The sequence below is a fragment of the Salvelinus namaycush genome, chromosome 24 (genome assembly GCF_016432855.1).
Source record: "Salvelinus namaycush isolate Seneca chromosome 24, SaNama_1.0, whole genome shotgun sequence".
In the NCBI taxonomy this organism is placed as follows: domain Eukaryota; kingdom Metazoa; phylum Chordata; class Actinopteri; order Salmoniformes; family Salmonidae; genus Salvelinus; species Salvelinus namaycush.
In genome coordinates, this window is record NC_052330.1 from 1,483,907 (window position 1) to 1,504,281 (window position 20,375).

The window sequence follows — 20,375 nt, forward strand, 5'->3', positions numbered from 1 at the left end:
GGGCTTGCTCCTACCTATCTTTCCGAGTTGGTCCTGCCGTACATACCTACACGTACGCTACGGTCACAAGACGCAGGCCTCCTAATTGTCCTTAGAATTTCTAAGCAAACAGCTGGAGGCAGGGCTTTCTCCTATAGATCTCAATTTTTATGGAATGGTCTGCCTACCCATGTGAGAGACGCAGACTCGGTCTCAACCTTTAAGTCTTTACTGAAGACTTATCTCTTCAGTAGGTCATATGATTGAGTGTAGTCTGGCCCAGGAGTGTGAAGGTGAACGGAAAGGCTCTGGAGCGACGAACCGCCCTTGCCGTCTCTGCCTGGCCGGTTCCCCTCACTCCACTGGGATTCTCTGCCTCTAACCCTATTACAGGGGCTGAGTCACTGGCTTACTGGTGCTCTTTCATGCCGTCCCTAGGAGGGGTGCGTCACTTGAGTGGGTTGAGTTACTGACGTGATCTTCCTGTCTGGGTTGGCGCCCCCCCCTTGGTTTGTGCTGTGGTGGAGATCTTTGTGGGCTATACTCGGCCTTGTCTCAGGATTGTAAGTTGGTGGTTGAAGATATCCCTCTAGTGGTGCGGGCCTGTGCTTTGGCAAAGTGGGTGGGGTTATATCCTTCCTGTTTGGCCCTGTCCGGGGGTATCATCGGATGGGGCCACAGTGTCTCCTGACCCCTCCTGTCTCAGCCTCCAGTATTTATGCTGCAGTAGTTTGTGTCGGGGGGCTAGGGTCAGTTGGTTATATCTGGAGTACTTCTCCTGTCTTATCCAGTGTCCTGTGTGAATTTAAGTATGCTCTCTCTAATTCTCTCCTTCTCTCTTTCTTTCTCTCTCTCGGAGGACCTGAGCCCTAGGACCATACGTCAGGACTACCGGGCATGATGACTCCTTGCTGTCCCCAGTCCACCTGGCCTTGCTGCTGTTCCAGTTTCAACTGTTCTGTCTGCGGTTATGGAACCCCTACCTGTCCCAGACCTGCTGTTTTCAACTCTTAATGATCGGCTATGAAAAGCCAACTGACATTTATTCCTGATTATTATTTGACCATGCTTGTCATTTATGAACATTTTGAACATCTTGGCCATGTTCTGTTATAATCTCCACCCGGCACAGCCAGAAGAGGACTGGCCACCCCTCATAGCCTGGTTCTTCTCTAGGTTTCTTCCTAGGTTTTGGCCTTTCTAGGGAGTTTTTCCTAGCCACCGTGCTTCTACACCTGCATTGCTTGCTGTTGGGGTTTTAGGCTGGGTTTCTGTACAGCACTTCGAGATATTAGCTGATGTACGAAGGGCTATATAAAATAAACTTGATTTGATTTTGATTTGATGTTCAAATGTAGGAACTGGGGTCTACAGTTTGACCCCACTGCTGTCTCTGGCTCTACACCCACCCCGCCCGGCCATCTAGATGTGTGAAAGTTAGTGTATAAGCTAATGATCCATCATGTATGACATTCATGGGAGTGTGTAAACTAAAAAATGTTATGACCATAGCATTTTTGTATGTTCTCTATAGTTATGTACTTGAACATGTATCAATTGACCAATTGGCAAACTCCTGGCAGACTTGATACAACATATTGTGCAGTAATGTAATTCTTCACTGGATCAGTCTGAAACTTTGGACACACACTGCTGCCATCTGGTGGCCAAAATCTAAATATATTACAACTAGACTCCTATTTGAAAGTATGGCCTTTCTCTTGCATTTGGAACAAAAAAATGCAGAATTTTTTTGGGGGGGGGAAATGCATGTTTTTGTGTTTGTATTATCTTTTACCAGCTCTAGTGTGTTATATTCTCCTACATTAATTTCAAATTTACACAAACTACAAGTGTTTCCTTTCAAATGGTATCAAGCAAATGCATATAGTTGCTTCAGGTCCTGAGTTAGATTTGCGTATGTCATTTTAGGGGATTTTTTTTTTAAAGTGTCCGATCCTTAATAACAGACTCAAACACAATCACACTATAGGCTAAATACAGCTCGCTTCACAGCTTCCCCGGGAAAGTCGACGTATTGTAGCAGCAAAATATGATGTGTTGCGGTGGTGCTTCAGGAGAATAGACAGACAGAATAGATAGGTAGGGAGCAGTGGAGGCTGGTGGGAGGAGCTATAGAAGGACGGGCTCATTGTAATGGCTGGAATGGAATTAATGGAACGGAGTCAAATGTGGTTTCCATATGTTTGATGTGGTTGATACCGTTGAATGTGACATAATAAGAATAATAAAAGGAATAATAAAAATAAGCTAGATGGAATTAAAAAAGTACATTTGCAGAAATATAAATGCAGGGAAGGCACTCAAGGCACTCAAACACATTTACTCTACATGACAGGGAAGCATGTCAGTTCTGTGTAACACATTTCTATCCGACTGTTCTGCCCTCTGATTACTGCTAATATGCTGTGAATGTGGGCTGTTAATTGCTAATGACTGTCACTTGCTGCCAGTGTGATTGGCTACCAGATAAAACACCTGGGGAGGGCCACATGAGACAGCAATTCCCGTGTTCCAGTGGTATAGTTTACAGCTGGTCTGCTCTTGGTTGTTTGACTGTGGTGGGCCACCTACATGCCAAAGCTCCCTTTTGATTTGGCATGATGCATGTTTTGGGGTGTTTGTAAGTCTTCTGAGCTTTTCCTATGCAGTGTACTTTTTACATCTGGAAAAATTAATGAGTTATATATTTTTGTATTCTTATCTTAGTGTGACATGGATTTTCCTAGCTGTTGCAGTCTCTGGTCTGTTCCAGAGGCCTAGTTCCAAGCCCAGTTCACATCCAGGTTAGTGCTACCTCATTTTTTTATTTATTTAACCAGGTAGGCCAGTTGAGCACAAGTTCTCATTTACAACTGCGACCTGACCGAGATAAAGCAAAGCAGGATGACAAAAATAACAGTTGCACATAAACAAATGTACAGTCAATAACACAATAGAAAAATCTATGTACAGTTGTGCAAATGTAGGTAGGCCATAGAGGTGAAATAATTACAATTTAGCATTAACACTGGCGTGAGATGTGCAGATGATGATGTGCAAGTAGATATACTGGGGTGCAAGAGGGTAAGTAATAATATGAGGGTGAGGTAGTTGGGTGTGCTGTTTACATATTGATTGGTAAGCTGCTCTGACAACTGATGCTTAGTTAGAGAGGGAGGCTTCAGAGATTTTTGCATTTTGTTCCAGTCATTTGGCAGCAGAGAACTTGAAGGAAAGGAGGTGTTGGTTTTGGTCATGACAAGTGCAATATACCTGCTGGAGCATGTGCTACGGGTGGGTGTTGCTATGGTGAGCTGAGAAGGCAGGGCTTTACCCAGCAAAGACTTATAGATGACCTGGAGCCAGTGGGTTAGGTGACGGTATTGTAGTGAGGGCCAGCCAACAAGAGCATACAGGTCGCAGTGGTGGGTAGTATATGGGGCTTTGGTGACAAAACGGGTGGCACTGTTATAGACTGCATCCAATTTGCTGAGTAGTGTTGGAGGCTATTTTGTAAATGACGTCGCCGAAGTCAAGGATTGGAAGGATAGGCAATTTTACGAGGGTACGTTTGGCAGCATGAGTGAAGGAGGCATTGTTGTGAAATAGGAAGCCGATTCTAGATTTAATTTAGGATTGGAGATGCTTAATGTGAGTCTGGAAGGAGAGTTTAGTCTAACCTAACACCTAGGTATTTGTCCACATATTTTATGTCAGAACTGTCCAGAGTAGTGATGCTAGTCGGACGGGAAGGTGCAGGCAGAAATCAGTTGAAGAGCATGCACTTAGTTTTACTAGCATTTAAAAGCAGTTGGATGCCACGGAAGGCGTGTTGTATGGCATTGAAGCTTGTTTGGAGGTTTGTTAACAGTTTCCAAAGAAGGGCCAGAAGTATACAGAATGGTGTCATCTGTGTAGAGGTGTATTAGAGAATCACCAGCAGCAAGAGCGACATCATTGCTATATACAGAGAAAAGAGTTTGCCTAAGAACTGAACCCTGTGACACCCCCAGAGACTGCCGGAGGTCCGGAAAACAGACCCTCTGATTTGACACACTGAACTCTATCGGAGAAGTAGTTGGTGAGGCAGTCATTTGAGAAGCCAAAGCTATTGAGTCTGCCAATAAGAATACGGTGATTGACAGAGTCGAAAGCCTTGGCCAGGTTGATGAATACGGTTGCACAGTATTGTCTTCTATTGATGGCGGTTATGATATCGTTTAGGACCTTGAGCATGGCTGAGGTGCACCCATGACCAGCTCGGAAAACAGATTGCATAGTGAAGCGACGGTGGGATTTGAAATGGTTGGTCATCTGTTTGTTAACTTGGCTTTTGAAGATTTTAGAAAGTCAGGACCGGATGGATATAGTTCTATAACAGTTTTGGTCGCGTGTCTCCCCCTTTGAGGGGGATGACTGCGGCAGCTTTCCAGTCTTTGGGGATCTCAGATGATACCAAAGAGGTTAAATAGGCTAGTAATAGGGTTTTGCAACAATTTTGGCAGATAATTTGAAGTCCATATTGTATAGCCCAGCTGATTTGTAGGGATCCAGAATTTGCAGCTCTTTCATAACATTGGCTGTCTGGTTTTGGGTGAAGGAGAAGTGGGTGGGAATGCTGAGGTGTTGGCCGGGGTAGGAGTTGCCAGGTAGAAAGCATGGCCAGCTGTAGAGGAATGCATATTGATATGATCAATAATCGTAGCTTTATCGGTGGTGAGTTTCCTATCCTCAGTGCAGTGGGGAGCTGGGAGGAGGTGCTCTTAATCTCCATTGACATTAGTGTCCCAGAACTTTTTGGTGTTAGTGCTACAGGAAGCAAGTTTCTGTTTGAAAAAGCTAGCCTTAGCGTTCCTAACCGACTATATTGGTTCCTGACTTCCTGAAAAGCTGCATATCGCGGGGGCTATTTGATGCTAATGCAGAAAGCCACAATGTTTTTGTGCTGGTCAAGGGCAGTCAAGTCTGGGGTGAACTAAGTGTTATATCTGGTCTTAGTTCTACATTTTTAGAATGGGGCATGCTTATTTAAAATGTTGAGGAAAGCCCTTTTGAAGAGCAACCAGGCATCCTCTACTGACGGGATGAGGTCAATATATCCTTCCAGGATACCCGGGCCAGGTCGATTAGAAAGGCCTGCTCGCTGAAGTGTTTTAGAGAGCGTTTGACAGTGATGGGTTTTTGTTTGACCGTGGACCCATTATGCACACAAGCAATGAGGCAGTGATCACTGATCCTGGTTGAAGACAGCAGAGGTGTATTTAGAGGGCAAGCTGGTAAGGATGATATCTATGAGGGTGCCCGTGTTCACGGATTTGGGGTTGTACCTGGTAGGTTCATTGATAATTTGGTTGAGATTGAGGGCATCTAGCTTATATTGTAGGATGGCCGGAATGTTGAGCATGTCCCAGCTAAGGTCACCTAACCGTACGAACTCTGAAGATAGATGGGGGGTGATCAATTCACATATGGTGTCCAGGGACCAGCTGGGGGCTGAAGGTGGTCTATAACAAGCAGCAACGGTGAGAAACTTGTTTCTGGAAAGGTGCTGGGTTTTTTTAAAAGTAGAAGCTTGACTTGTTTGGGCACAGACCTGGATAGCCTGCAGAGTTCTGTCATGCTATCTCTGCAGTAGTTTTCAACTCTGCCACCTTTAGCAGTTCTATCTTGTCGGAAATGTTATAGTTAGGGATGGACATTTTTGGTGGCCTTCCTAAGTCAGGATTCAGACACGGCTAGGACATACGGGTTGGCGGAGTGTGCTAAAGCGGTGAGTAAATCAACTTGAGGCTTCTAATGTTAACATGCATGAAACAATGCTTTTACGGTTACAGAAGTCAACAAATGAGAGCGCCTGGGGAATGGGAGTGATGCTGGGGGCTGCAGGGCCTTCTTGGTTAACATCTACATCACCGGAGGAGTAGGATAAGAGTATGGCTGAAGGCCAAAAACTGGTTGTCTAGTGCGTTCGGAACAGAGTAAAAGGAGCAGATTTCTGGGCGCGGTAGAATAGATTCAAGGCATAATGTACCAACAAGGGTGTGGTAGGATATGAGTACAGTGGAGGTAAGCCTAGTCATTGAGTGACGATGAGAGGTTTTGACTCTAGATGCACCTTTTAAGCCAGGTGAGGTCACCGCGTGTGGGGGGTGGAACAAAAGGGCTAGCTGAGGCATATTGATCATGGCTGGAGGCTCTACAGTGAAATAAGACAAACCAAAACGGCAGTAGACAAGCCATCTTGACATTAGGGAGAGGTATGTGTAGCCAAGTGATCGTAGGGTCCAGTGAGTAGCTAGGTGAGCTGGAGGCACGGCGATTTCAGACAGCTAGCAGGCCGGGGCTAGCAGATGGGCCTCGGATGTCGCAACGGGAGAGTCTGAAGTAACCCCCTCGGACAGTTACATCGGCAGACCAGTCGTGATGGATCGGCGGAGCTCCGTGTCGGCAACAAATGGTCCAATTCAATTGGCAAAAGTTACTGAACCCCAGGAATTGTCTGGATCTCTTCGGCTAGCTGGGAGATGGGTCCTAGCTTGAGGCTAGCTCCAGGACAGACGTTAGCCAGGAGTAGCCACTCAGATAGCAGCTAGCTAGCTGCGACGATCCGGAGTAAAAGTTCAGAGCTTGCAGTAGGAATCTGGAGATGTGGTAGAGAAAAAGCAGTTTGGTATGCTCTGGGTTGATATTGCGCTCTGCAGACGGGCAGGAATTGACCGGGCTGAGGCTGGCAGATGTCTGAGTCAATGGTAATGACCGCTAGCAGTGGCTAACTGACTACTAGCTGTTAGCTGGCTAGCTTCTGAAGGGGGTTCCGGGTCTAAAGTATAAAAAAATATTAGATCCATACCACATTGGGTGAGGTGGGTTGCAGGAGAGCATGTCTGTAGATTGAGATTAAAAATGTATACGAAGAATAAGTGATATGCACGGGACAAGACAAACTAAACAGACATCCGACTGCTACGCCAAATTATCTAAGTTGTGTAATTTTTGCCTGTATTGTATCTGTACCTACTTACCACTGATCAATATGACTTACTGGCACCGTCTCTCCAAACAGATGGTGGTTTGAGGTCTGAGTGCCTTTGGAATATCGTGAGGATAACAGTGGACGAAGCTCTGGCTGTGGGGAGCCAGCTAGAAATTGCTGCCATCAGTGAGTAGATTGAGTACAGAAGAATCTCCACGTTTATGTAAACGTTCCCCTCAAATCTGCTCTGCTCTTATCCACCACTGTGCTTTCAGATGGCACTGACATTATACCGTTGTCGCCCACCTTGGCTGCCCAGTGTGGATACAGCATGGACTCTGACCCTTGGGGGAACACTAAAGTCTTTGTGTCCTTGTTGGGCTGTTATGTTGACAACCAGGTAAATCTTAAAGGGACATGTAGGTTCACAAATGACAACTATGGGGTTTCTCGATCTGGTCCTTTGTCAAGCTGGTTCTCGTGTCTGTTAAATCCTTGAGTCACTAATGTGTATTCATTTAGGGAAACTAATGTCAAAAGCTCTTGCAACACTACCAGCGTTCTAGGTAGTCAACCCTTGTTTCAGCCAGTTATGTTTAGTGCATAATGAACTTGACCCAGTACTAAATTTGTTCCATAGGCGGATGAGACATTTAACCTTGGCCTGCGATTCCAAATGTATGGCGATGGCCTGTCAAAGCAGGTCCAGCATGACGTGACCGAGACATGCAGCTACTCCCGCTGGGCGTCCCGGGAAATTCTCTGTGACAGGAACTACATGGAGGTGAGGCAATCCTGATCATCCCTAGATTCAGGTGGCCATATCAATACATGGCTTTACAGTACATTTGGATTGGGGGGGAGGGGGGTGCTGGCAGGCAATGGTTGGGTTAGAATTTACTGAGCACGCTTCGGCGACTTGCTCTGTCCCTTAGGTGTCAACCCTCATGGTCACTCCAGAAGTCCCAGTCACCATGGATGGCCAGAAAGTTCAAGAGACCTGGCAGGATGCCATCCCTGACGTAGGTCTCATAAATAGATTGTTTTTATACACCTGGCATGAATGACTTGTCTAAACTGAGATGCTATTTTCCCTTGGCAGGCCGTTGCGCCAAACAGCATCTGGAAGATGACATTCCACACCCCTGACTCCAAGGTCATGGTGCTGAAGGATGCTCACCGAGCTGGCTACGGTGCAATGACTACCCCAACAAGACTGGTGTTGCGAAGCCCCTACAACATGCCGGAGACCTACGCTGAAGAAGTGAGCCTCTGCCCAAGCATCTTCTGCATCCTGGTGTATCACTTCCCTGTTAACATGGCAGACATTTATTGGCTAGAATATGCCGGTCATGTAGAAGGATCATTGTCCTTCTCTCCCCAGGTGGCAGGAGTTCCCATGGAGGTCTTCAGTGTGTCCACTTACTACAAGCAGGTTCGCAGGTTGGCCATCATGGTTTCGACTGCTGTCTGTCCTACAGGTATGTGTATATGCTGTTTAAATGGGACTCTCACTATGTTTTCATTCCTGCTTGGAGTACTGCTGTAGCATAGGTGTTGTCCCAGCTTCATTTATCACACCTGACTGAACTGATTGGTGAACCCCCTTGATTAGTTGTATTGGCAGCTTCACCACTGAGCTGGGGTTACTTAGCATTGCGGATCACTAATCAATGTGCCTTTGGAATTGCTCATTTGGTTCCTCTGCAGGTGGCTTGATCTTCACTGATGAGGTGATCACCTGGTACGTGCCTCGCCGCATCCCCACGCTGAGCTCTAGCGCCGTCAAGATCCTGGAGACTCACATGGGCATCGATGGCCAGAGGTTGGACAAAACCATGATGGCCATCAGACGCTACAAGCTGTCAATCACAGAGTCTCATGTTGTCATTGAGCTTCCTGTGGAGTCACCTGATGGCTACTACAAGGTCTGACATGACTTACATGTTCATTACGGCACAACTAACAATTTGTCATGGTTAATTAGCATATTGGACTAGTCAATTTATCTGTTTGGTGCCAACTGAACACAACCCTCTTAAGATTACATTAATTACCTGATTTGTAATTACTTCATTCTGAGTGCAGAGTCACGCTCCAGATTATTCATACCACATAACCTACACTGTTGAACCCATGCTTGAGTTGCTGTGGAGGGCAGAGGACACACAGGCTGACACGCGATATAAAGTCCTCTTTCCCATCACTACCCCTCTGATGCCCAGGCCTCCACATGTTACTGAAAGTAAGTCTGCTTCATTTGTTGTAAAGGCAGGCTGTTTAGTGCTGAACTGTTTCCCAACGTCTAAACAGGTGCTAGCCCAAGTAGGAAGTCATAGCTTGCTGGTCCCTAATACAAAAATGACACTGATGGCTCTAATTCAATTACTATCTGCAATGTTTTGTGCATTATCACACCCCATTAAACGTAGCTGTTTAACCCATATTGGCCTCTACCCTTTGTCTTCTAGACATAGTTCCTGAGCAGAAGGTGTTCAATGTCCTCTTAGGGACCTTCCTCCATGATGTGGCGCTGATTAACATTACTTTCACTACTGGGGTGCTGACTGTCACGGAGTGCAATGCCAGAGGCTTTGACTTTCAGGAGCACCGCTTCGCCAACAGCTCAAAGACCTTCTCGCTGCAAGTGCCCTTCTCGGATGAAGTTGTCCTGAAACATGTAAGTCCCTTTGGTCAAATCGATTGTAGACTGTTGTAAATATATTTATGCCAGTAGAAGATCTCGTAAAATAACATTTTGGGATTTTCAGTTTAGAGTACTTGAACAGATGACATGCAGAACACTACCAACATGTAATGCTCTTTTTCCACAATCTGCAGAACCCTAATCACTTGACAACTGTCTACTTCCTCCCTCTGGTCTTCGGTCTGCTCATCCTGCCTGAACAAATCCCATTCCCCCACCCTGTGGAGCTGGAGGCCTCCCTGGAAGATGTTGGTAAGGCCACTTGGGTTAAATCTCCTCTAGCTCCCTTCAGTAGAATGACTCAAGGATGTTAGGCATCATATTACATTCCCCCAGCCAGGTGTTTCAGATCAACTAAAGGATTAGATTATTATTTGTCATGACAGAACTGAATTTGTCCTTTACCCCTTTAGTTCCTCCCACCACCACCGGATTCTGCGACCAGGAAAATTTCTACATTTCTGTGAAATATGGGAGCCAAGGGGACAACTTCCAAATCATGATGCTTCATGCTGGTTCATGGAGGGAGCTAGACATTGAGCTGTATAGTCCCACTGACAACAGCACTCACGTCAGTATCGTAGTGCCGTACACCGCTCCTGATACAGTTTTTGAGGTATGAGCTGTCGGCTCATGTTTACTTGTAGCTCTAATGCCACTACACTACCCTTGTAAGCCAAATGTATGTAACAATGGTGATTCATGTGGATCAGCTGACTTTATTGAACTACCTAATAAGCCAGGGGTTGTCAGACCCAGTTTCCAGATTTGTACATTTCCGGGGCCAATTAGCAGTGACTGTTCCTGACCATCAGTTTAATCTTGTCCAGCTGTTATATTGTACTTGCCTACCCCTGAATTATTTGTATTTTTTTAAGACGGTGCAGTCTGACTCTATCAGAGCCAGAGTAGACTTGTTGCTCTTGGAGACCCCTAACATGTGGCAACTCAACGACCTCTCGCTTGCCTGCTACTTCCCCTTGACCATGACTGGTTTGTTTTAAATTGAGTCATATGCTTTATACTTGACTAAGACTACTAGAAAGTTAAAGAGCTGATTAAATATTACATTAACAGCATGTTGAATTGGGTAAGGGTACACTACCTTTTCTACACTTGCTTTGTTGAACACTTTGCTTTTATTTCAGAGTGCTACTCCAATGGCACAGTGACTGCACTGGCAGTGAAGGTGGAATCTGTTCGCAACCTAAACCCTGAATACCTGACCTTGAGTGACCAGTCATGTAAACCTGTCTTCAGCAATGACCGCTTTGCCTTCTTCTCCTTCAACCTCAACTCCTGTGGCACCACCAGAACAGTAAGACTGTTTCTGGGCCCGTAGTTGTAAAGTGTCTCAGATTAGGAGTGCTGAGCTGTGACCCAGTTTAATTGCAGTGGTTATTTGCGCCTATGTTAGCACTCCTGCGCTGACACAGGCTCAGGTGTCTAGACTTTACCTTTCTGTACTGTAAATTACTTGTCTAATGCTGTACTTGTACTGATAAGTTTGCAGCTCTAATAGGCCTTCCCTCGCTTTGTAGTTCTTGGACAATGTCATGGTGTACGAGAATGAAATCGCCATTCACCACAGCATGGGCAAACATCAAAGTAGGAAAGGTCTAATCAATCCAGACTATCGGTAAGAATGTGCCACTAGGTTTTGACCGCCCCTCAGTCATATGCGTATCCCTCACTGGTTTAACTGCTTCTTTCAGGCACACAGTCTCCTGCTACTACCTGCTCAACGACGCTGAGACCATGGCATTCCGTACTACGCCAAGGAACAGCGACCCTAAGGCTGATCCTGGAGTGGGACAGCTAGTGGTCCAAATGAGACAAGCCCAGGGTAACTAGACTAGTTTGGGTGCAACCCTGTCCGAATATGGGTGTTCTATTCACTGAATGTTGAGGTTACATTTTTACCTTGAACCTAAACTTAAGTAGGCTATATTTTTCCAACCATAGTTGTCTTAAATGTTATGGCTGGGGGGGGGGGGGTTCCCCAGTTCATTAACATCTAATCACATGGCTGCCCTGACTTTTTGCATTCCCCCCTTTACACTGCTGCTATATCTATGCATAGTCACTATAATAACTCTACCTACTTGTACGTATTACCTCGACTCTTTATTTTATTTCACCTTTATTTAACCAGGTAGGCTAGTTGAGAACAAGTTCTCATTTGCAACTGCGACCTGGCCAAGATAAAGCATAGCAGTGTGAACAGACAAGTTACACATGGAGTAAACAAGTCAATAACACAGTAGGGAGAAAAATGAGTCTATATACATTGTGTGCAAAAGGCATGAGGGGGTAGGCAATAAATAGGCCATAGGAGTGAATAATTACAATTTAGCAGATTAACACGAGTGAAATCATCAGATGATCATGTGCAAGTAGAGATACTGGTGTGCAGAAAAGTAAATAAATAAAAACAGTAAGGGGATGAGGTGGGCTGTTTACAGATGGACTATGTACAGCTGCAGCGATCGGTTAGCTGCTCAGATAGCAGATGTTTAAAGTTGGTGAGGGAAATAAAAGTCCAACTTCAGTGCCCATGTACATTGACTCTGTATCTGTATATAGCCTCGCTGTTATTTTACTGCTGCTCTTTAGTTATTTGCTACTTTCTTTTGTAGGTATTTTTAAAACTGCATTGTTTAATTACTTGCAAGAATACCTCTTGTATTTGGCTCATGTGACAATTTGATTTCTGTTTTCAGATGTTTCTTATGACTTATTCTACCAAACTGAGGACTACCCAGTGGTGAAGTACTTGAAACAGCCTCTGTATTTTGAGGTGGAGCTGATGCGGTCTACTGACCCTCGGCTTGCACTGGTCTTGGAGAACTGCTGGGCAACTCTACATGAGGACAGGACCACTCTACCTAGCTGGGACCTCATTGTGGACGGGTAGCTAGCATGACTTTTGATATACAAACTTGAAGACTTGTCTTGGGCAGGATAACCAAGTGACATTTACTAGGATTTAAACATTAAGGGTCTACTTGTCTTAATTTCTTGTTGCCAGCAGTTTGCTTGTCTGCACACTGGGCAAAAAAGTAAACGTCCCGTTTTCAGGACCCTGTCTTTCAAAGAATTTGTAAAAATCCATAACTTCACAGATCTTCATTGCAAAGGGTTTAACCACTTTCCCCTGCTTGATCATTGAACCATAAACAATTAGTGAACATGCACCAGTGGAACGGTTAAGACGCTTACATACGGTAGACAATTAAGGGGACCATTATGGAAACTTAGGCCACTAGAGGACTTTCTACTGACTCTGGGAAAACACCAAGAAAGATTCCCAGGGTCCCTGCTCATCTATGTGAACGTGCCTTAGGCATGCTGCAAGGAGGCATGAGGACTGCAAACATGGCCAGGGCAATAAATTGCGATGTCTGTGCTGTGAGACGCCTAAGACAGCGCTACAGGGAGACGGGACGGACAGCTGATCTTCCTCGCAGTGGCAGACCACGTGTAACACCTGCCCAGGATTGGTACATCCAAACATTACAGGATGGCAACCACTGCTGGATTTTACTCCAAGAACGCACAATCCCTCCATCAGTGCTCAGTGTTTGCAATAGGCCTGTTGTAAGGCAGGTCCTCACCAGACATCACCGGCAACTACGTCGCCTATGGGCACAAACCCACTGTCGCTGGATCAGACAGGACTGGCAAAGGGTGCTCTTCACTCGCTAGTCGCGGTTTTGTCTCACCAGGGGTGATGGTCAGATTCGCGTTTATTGTCACTGGAATGAGCGTTACACTGAGGCCTGTACTCTGGAGCGGGATAGATTTGGCGGTGGAGGGGCCGTCATGGTCTGGGGCGGTGTCACCGCATCATCAGACTGAGCTTGTGAGATTGATGACAATGCTGTGCATTACAGGGAAGACATCCTCCTCCCTCATGTGGTACCCTTCCTGCAGGCTCATCCTGACATGACAATGCCATATTGCTCGTGATGTGTGTTTTCCTGCAAGACGGGAATGTCAGTTCTGCCATGGCCAGCGACGAGGACGGATCCCATTGAGCACGTCTGGGACCGGTTGGCTCGGCGGTTGAGGGCTAGCCCCCCCCCCCCCAAATGTCTCGGAACTTGCAGGTGCCTTGGTGGAAGAGTGGGTTAACATCTCACAGCAAGAACTGGCAAATCTGGTGCAGTCCATGAGGTGATGGAGTACTTAATGCAGCTGGTGGCCACACCAGATACTGACTGCTATTTTTGACCCCCCCCCCCCCCCCCCCCCTTGTTCAGGGACACATTATTCCATTTCTGTTAGTCACATGTCTGTGGAACTTGTTCAGTTTGTCTCAGTTGTTGAATCTTTATGTACATACAAATATTTACACAAAGTTTAATAAATGAATGTAGTTGACAGTGAGGACTTTTTTTTTTTGCTGATTTTTATACGAACCTATATGAACCCTGAATTATTTCTGCTATCTCACTCCATTGTGCGGATGGCCTTTGGCTGGAGTGATGTGGAGGGGTAGCCAGGCTGAAAATGATTAGAACCCAGGGTCAGTCACTACACACCAAACAGGGAGGGACTACTTGAACTTAACCAAGAAATTGGTGTTCTGTTGCCTAACGTTTAAAGCAAATGTATTCTTTTGTTTCCCTCAGTTGTGAGAATCTTGATGACCGCTACATCCTAGTCTTCCATCCAGTTGTTGCAGACGCCAGGGTTCATGTACCCGCTCACATCAAACGCTTCTCAGTCAAGATGTTCACCTTCATCACGGATGGGACGGTCCTGAAAGAACAGGTAATTTAGACCAGTTGCTCTGAAGGGCCTACATTCTTTGTGACGCTAGCTTGAGTCATTTAAAAAAAAAAAAAAAAAATGATATATATATTAACAATAACTCTCCTCTCCATAGATCTTTGTTCATTGTGATGCAGTCCTCTGCGACACCACCAAACCTGATGGCATCTGCTCTGGCCAGTGTGCAAGCCCCCTTAGGAACGCAGAGCCTCTCAAACCAACTGGCTCAAGAAGTATGTTCATAACTCTACCCCTCTTGAGATTTCTAGCCTCCAATGGCCCTGTAAGGTTAGCCACATTTTTAGTATGAACTTCATCCTGTCCTCCTGACCCTTTGTATGATCTTGTTCTAGGTCGCAGAGCTGCAGACATCAGCCATCTGCAGATCTCATCTGGACCTATTCTTCTGTCTGACTCATCTAACTTTGTTTAAAAAATGTAATAAAAGTATTCCTTTTATTTGTTGTGCTTCATTGTACAATTTTTAAATGTAAATTCAGATTGGTTTAATCAGCATTTTAAAACCTCTACCGCTTCTCTCTCCCGGATCTGGGATCCTCATCAAAAAAGCTGACTAGCATATCCCTGTCCCGTTAGCCTAGCCTATCATATAATTTTCATGAAATCACAAGTCCAATACAGCAAATGAAAGATAATCATCTTGTGAATCCAGCCATCATTTCTGATTTTAAAAATGTTTTACAGCAAACACTATGGCTATTGTGGTTAGCTAATAGAAATACAAACACTATGGCTATTGTGGTTAGCTAATAGAAATACAAACACACCTGCATCACCATGTTTCCACCGCATAGGTAGCTTTCACAAAACCGACAAAATAGAGAATTAGTCACTAACCAAGAAACAACTTCATCAGATGACAGTCTAAACATGTTATACAATACATTTATGCTTTGTTTGAAAATGTGCATATTTAGAGCTGCAAATCGTTGTTATACATTGAATACGTAGCAACATTTACCCAGAATGTCCGGAGATATTTTGGACACTCACCTAATCTGACCAACTCATAATAAACTTTACATAAAATTACTTGTATGGCAAATGAAAGATACACTGGTTCTTAATGCAACTGCTGTGTTTTAAAAAACTTTACTAAAAAATACATTGTTGTGAGACAGCGCTCACATTCTCCACCCTGTTGGATTCTACATATTCCACGGAAATACGAAATAACATCAAATGTTCTTTCTTTTGCTGAGCTTCCATCAATGTTGTACAAGGAGTCCTATTTCCAGAATAAATCGTTGTTTGGTTTTAGAATGTTCATTTCTTCTGTCATTCGTGCCACAATGCTAGCCAAGGTTGCTAACATTCCCATCCTCTTGGCGCAAAGAACGGAAAACTCAAAGTCCCAATAAATGTTGAATAAACTGATAAAGTAGGTTTTCAACCGAGTTTTATGTATCAAATAAAATCAGAGCCGGAGATATTCGCCGTGTATACCGGACGCTTTTCAGAAGACAATGTCGAGCTCCTCTGCGCGCCTTCGAGGACAAAGAAAATACCAGACCTGTCACTCCAAAAGCTCTTATTTGACCTCAGATCAAGCTAGACACCCCATTCCACCATCCACTGCCTGTTGACATCTAGTGGAAGGCGTATGAAGTGCATGCATATCGATAAATAAAAGCCAGTTGAATAGGCAGGCCATGAAACAGAGCCTCGTTTTCAGATTTTTCACTTCCTATATGGAAGTTTGCTGCCAAATGAGTTCTGTTTTACTCACAGATATAATTCAAACAGTTTCAGAAACTTGAGTGTTTTCTATCCAATAATAATAATAATATGCATATTGTATGATCTAGAATAGAGTACGAGGCCATTTAAATTGGGCACGATTTTTTCCAAAGTGAAAACAGCGCCCCCCTATTGACGAAGTTTTTAAGAACTAATTTTGTTCAATAAACTCTTAATACCTATTTGAGGCAATTATGTCAAGTTCAGTGTACCAGCACTAACGTGGTGCTGAGTAATGAGCTAGCTAGTCCAGGGTTAACTTGACAAATGGTGTGCCCCCTCAACAGAAGTAGTTGGGACACTGACACTTGGTCATGGCAGTGAAGCTATTGTTCAATAAAGTAATACAATTCTATCAACATTTAAACACTGGTTCAGCTCTTTCCAACATTTCAGGACCAGCGATAACACTGACACAATACCTAAATGTTCTAATAACTTTAAGACTTGACAGTCTTGGTGACCCAGGTACATGGCATCAAGGCCTTCTGCCGTGCACTTTAAGGCTTTCTTAAAGGGGTGCACAACAGTATTCCCACAAAGTAGGAGGGTTGCCCCTTTCACATTGCCAATGCATCCTGTGACGAACTAACCAGGGGAATGAAATGTGTACATTTCCCCTTGGCTTCTGACATTATGCCAAATATTTGACAACTTTCTCTTGCAATGTAAATCACTTTGCTACTTAAATTTCCAGGTGTTTTTAAAGGGGCACTGCACCTGTTGACTTTGCTTTTTGGGGGGGGGGGGGGGGCTTGCTCCTGCAGAACTGCTGGCAGAAGCCAAATCTGAGTTGGCTTGGTGTGGTCTGAGTTTCTTGGGTCTCTTGGCAAGTACACACCTGTCAAACCTTGCCTGCAGCTGCTTCCTCTTACTCAAACCTGCAGGTTGAGTTCAGTAACTACAGCTGTACGGTGAGATTCCGGAGGAAGCTTTGACTAGGTCAGTAGCGTAATGTATTGCTGATAATTTATGCTAGGATTCGTGCAGATATCCAAGGTTTTGCGACGTTCAGTAATGAGAACTGATGAGGTAAGAATAATACATTAATACAAAATTGTACTCGATATGAAAATATCTGATAAGTCGATTCGAGAAATAGACTCTAAACATTTTCCCATGGTGCCACGACTTCCTATTTAAAGTTTACATGATTAGTTTAATCACATAATTAGAGAAATTATTTGATTTAATGACAGTCCAGACACAACATTGTCCATTCGTTTACTCCAATTCAGGGATGGGTGGTAGGATTAGGGGGAAATAATGGAAAATATATACAGTACCAGTCAAGGGTTTTTCTTTATTTTTACTATTTTCTACATTGTAGAATAATAGTGAAGACATTACAACTATGAAATAACCCATATGGAATAATGTAGTAACCCAAAGAAGTGTTAAATAAATCCAAATATATTTTAGATTCTTCAAATGTAGCCACCCTTTGCCTTCACAGCTTTGCACATTCTTGGCATTCTCTCACCCAGCTTCACCTGCAAGGCTTTTCCAACAGTCTTGAAGGAGTTCCCACATATGCTGTGCACTAGTTGGCTGCTATTTCTTCACTCTGCGGTCCAACTCATCCCAAACCATCTCAATTAGGTTGAGGTCGGGTGATTGGGGAGGCCAAGTCATCTGATGCAGCACTCCATCACTCTCCTTCGTGGTCAAATAGACCTTACAAAGCCTGGAGTGTTTTGGGTCATTGTCCTGTTGAAAAACAAATGATAGTCCTACTAAGCGCAAACCAGATGGGATGGCATATTGCTGCAGAATGCTGTGTTAGCAATGCGGGTTAAGTGTGCCTTGAATTCTAAATAAATCACTGACAGTGTCACCAGCAAAGCACCATCACACCTCCTCCTCCATGCTTCACGGTGGGAACCACACATGTAGAGATAATCCGTCCACCTACTCTGCATCTCACAAAGACATGGCGGTTGGAATCCAAAATTTTGGACTCATCAGACCAAAGACAGATTTCCAACGGTCGAATGTCCATTGCTCGTGTTTCTTGGCCCAAGCAAGTCTCTTCTTCTTATTGGTGTCCTTTTAGTATTGGTTTCTTTATTGCAATTTGACCACGAATGCCTGATTCATGCAGTCTCCTCTGAAGAGTTGATGTTGAAATGTGTCTGTTACTTGAACTCTGTGAAGCATTTATTTGGGCTGCAATTTCTGAGGCTGGTAACTCTAATGAACTTATCCTCTGTAGCAGAGGTAACTCTGGGTCATCCTTTCCTTTGGTGGTCCTCATGAGAGCCAGTTTTATCATAGCGTTTGATGGTTTTTGCGACTGCACTTTTAGAAACTTTGAAAGTTCTTGACTGACCTGGTCTTTTATCAGAGGTCTATCTTCTGTTTACCACCCCTACCTTGTCACAACACAACAGATTGGCTTAAACGCATTAAGAAGGAAAGAAATTCCACAAATTAACTGTTAACAAGACACACCTGTTAATTTAAATGCATTCCAGGTGAGCTGGTTGAGAGAATGCCAATAGTGTGCAAAGCTGTCATCAAGGCAAAGGGTGTCTACTTTGAATAATCTCAAATATAAAATATATTTTGACTTGTTTAACACTTTTTTTGGTTACTGCATGATTCCATATGTGTTATTTCATAGTTTGTCTTCACTATTATTCGACAATGTAGAGAATAATAAATAACTAAATAAAACCCCTTGAATGAGTATGTGTGTCCAAACTTTTGTCTTGTACTGGGCCTTTGGAAAGTATTCAGACCCCTTTTTCCACATTTTGTTACGCTACAGCCTTAAAAATGGATAAAATATATTTTTTAAATGATCAACAATCTACACACAATACCCCAGAATGACAAATCAAAAACAGGTTTTTAGAAATGTGTTTGAAAGAAAAAACAAAATATCTTATTTACATAAGTATTCAGACCCTTTGCTATGAGACTTGAAATTGAGCTCAGGTGTATCCCGATTCCATTGATCATCCTTGAGATGTTTCTACAACTTGATTGGAGTCCACCTGTGGTAAATTCAATTGATTGGACATGATTTGGAGAGGCACACCTTTCTATATAAGGTCCCCCAGTTGACAGTGCATGTCAGAGCAAAAACTAAGCCATGACGTCAAAGAAATTGTCTGTAGAGCTCTGAAATATGATTGTGTCGAGGTACAGAGGTGGGGAAGGGTACCAACAAATGTATGCAGCATTGAAGTTCCCCAAGAACAGTGGGCTCCATCATTCAAACTGAGAAAGCGGGGTCACCTCCCTGACCAAGAACCCAATGGTCACTCTGACAGAGCTCTAGAGTTTCTCTGTGGAAATGAGAGAACCTTCCAGAAGGACAACCATCTCTGCAGCACTCCACCAATCAGACCTTTATGGTAGAGTGGCCAGACGGAAGCCACTCCTCAGTAAAAGGCACATGACAGCCCGGTTGGCGTTTGCCAAAAAGGCACCTAAAGGATTCTCAGATGAGAAACAAGATTCTCTGGTCTGATGAAACCAAGATTAAACTCTTTGGCCTGAATGCCAAGCGTCATGTCTGGAGGAAACCTGGCAGCATCCCTACGGTGAAGCATGGTGGTGGCAGCATCATGCTGGGGGATGATTTTCAGCGGCAGGGACTGGGAGACTAGTCAAGATCGAGGGAAAGACGAACGGAACAAAGTACAGAGAGGTCCTTGTTGAAAACCTGCTTGAGCGGTCAGCACCGGTCTGAGGTCCTAAGGTTCACCTTCCAACAGAACAACGACTGTCGGCTCCCAAGTGTTGCAGCATTCTAAGGCACTGCAGCTCAGTGTTAGAGGCATCACTACCGACCCTGGTTCGATCCCGGGCTGTATCACAACCGGCCGTGATCGGGAGTCTCACAGGGCGGCGCACAATTGGCCCAGCGTCGTCCGGGTTAGGGGAGGGTTTGGCTGGTGTAGGCCGTCATTGTAAAATAAGAAATTGTTCTTGACTGACTTGCTTAGTTTAAATAAAGGTTCAATAGAAAAAAATAAAACAACTCTAAGCACACAGCAAAGACAACGCAGGAGTGGCTTCGGTACAAGGCTCTGATTTTCCTTGAGTGGCCCGGACTTGAACCCGATCAATCACCTGAAAAAAGCTGTGCAGCAACGCTCCCCATTCAACCTGATAGAGCTTGAGAGGATCTGCAGAGAAGAGTGGGAGAAACTCCCAAAA

General features: G+C 44.4%; 1 protein-coding gene across 3 annotated transcripts in view; it reads left to right on the top strand.

Annotated features, from left to right (window-relative positions):
- The window catches only part of LOC120019588 (mitotic deacetylase-associated SANT domain protein-like), a 65,139-nt gene extending 50,239 nt beyond the window's left edge, over positions 1 to 14,900 (top strand). For 2 of the 3 annotated variants that reach the window (XM_038962897.1, XM_038962898.1), the window contains exons 15-34: positions 2,710 to 2,786; positions 7,046 to 7,141; positions 7,231 to 7,355; positions 7,596 to 7,739; positions 7,891 to 7,977; positions 8,058 to 8,219; positions 8,340 to 8,436; positions 8,666 to 8,883; positions 9,044 to 9,200; positions 9,427 to 9,635; positions 9,797 to 9,914; positions 10,076 to 10,278; positions 10,541 to 10,655; positions 10,811 to 10,980; positions 11,204 to 11,301; positions 11,378 to 11,508; positions 12,386 to 12,575; positions 14,300 to 14,441; positions 14,557 to 14,674; positions 14,795 to 14,900. In XM_038962897.1, coding sequence (XP_038818825.1) covers positions 2,710 to 2,786; positions 7,046 to 7,141; positions 7,231 to 7,355; positions 7,596 to 7,739; positions 7,891 to 7,977; positions 8,058 to 8,219; positions 8,340 to 8,436; positions 8,666 to 8,883; positions 9,044 to 9,200; positions 9,427 to 9,635; positions 9,797 to 9,914; positions 10,076 to 10,278; positions 10,541 to 10,655; positions 10,811 to 10,980; positions 11,204 to 11,301; positions 11,378 to 11,508; positions 12,386 to 12,575; positions 14,300 to 14,441; positions 14,557 to 14,674; positions 14,795 to 14,874 — 2,737 coding nt within the window. In that variant the 3' untranslated portion in view covers positions 14,875 to 14,900. Of the gene's footprint in view, positions 1 to 2,709; positions 2,787 to 7,045; positions 7,142 to 7,230; positions 7,356 to 7,595; positions 7,740 to 7,890; positions 7,978 to 8,057; positions 8,220 to 8,339; positions 8,437 to 8,665; positions 8,884 to 9,043; positions 9,201 to 9,426; positions 9,636 to 9,796; positions 9,915 to 10,075; positions 10,279 to 10,540; positions 10,656 to 10,810; positions 10,981 to 11,203; positions 11,302 to 11,377; positions 11,509 to 12,385; positions 12,576 to 14,299; positions 14,442 to 14,556; positions 14,675 to 14,794 lie in introns of those variants that run through there. The other variant, XM_038962899.1, reaches the window with a different exon arrangement.
- The last annotated feature ends 5,475 nt before the right edge of the window (positions 14,901 to 20,375 follow it).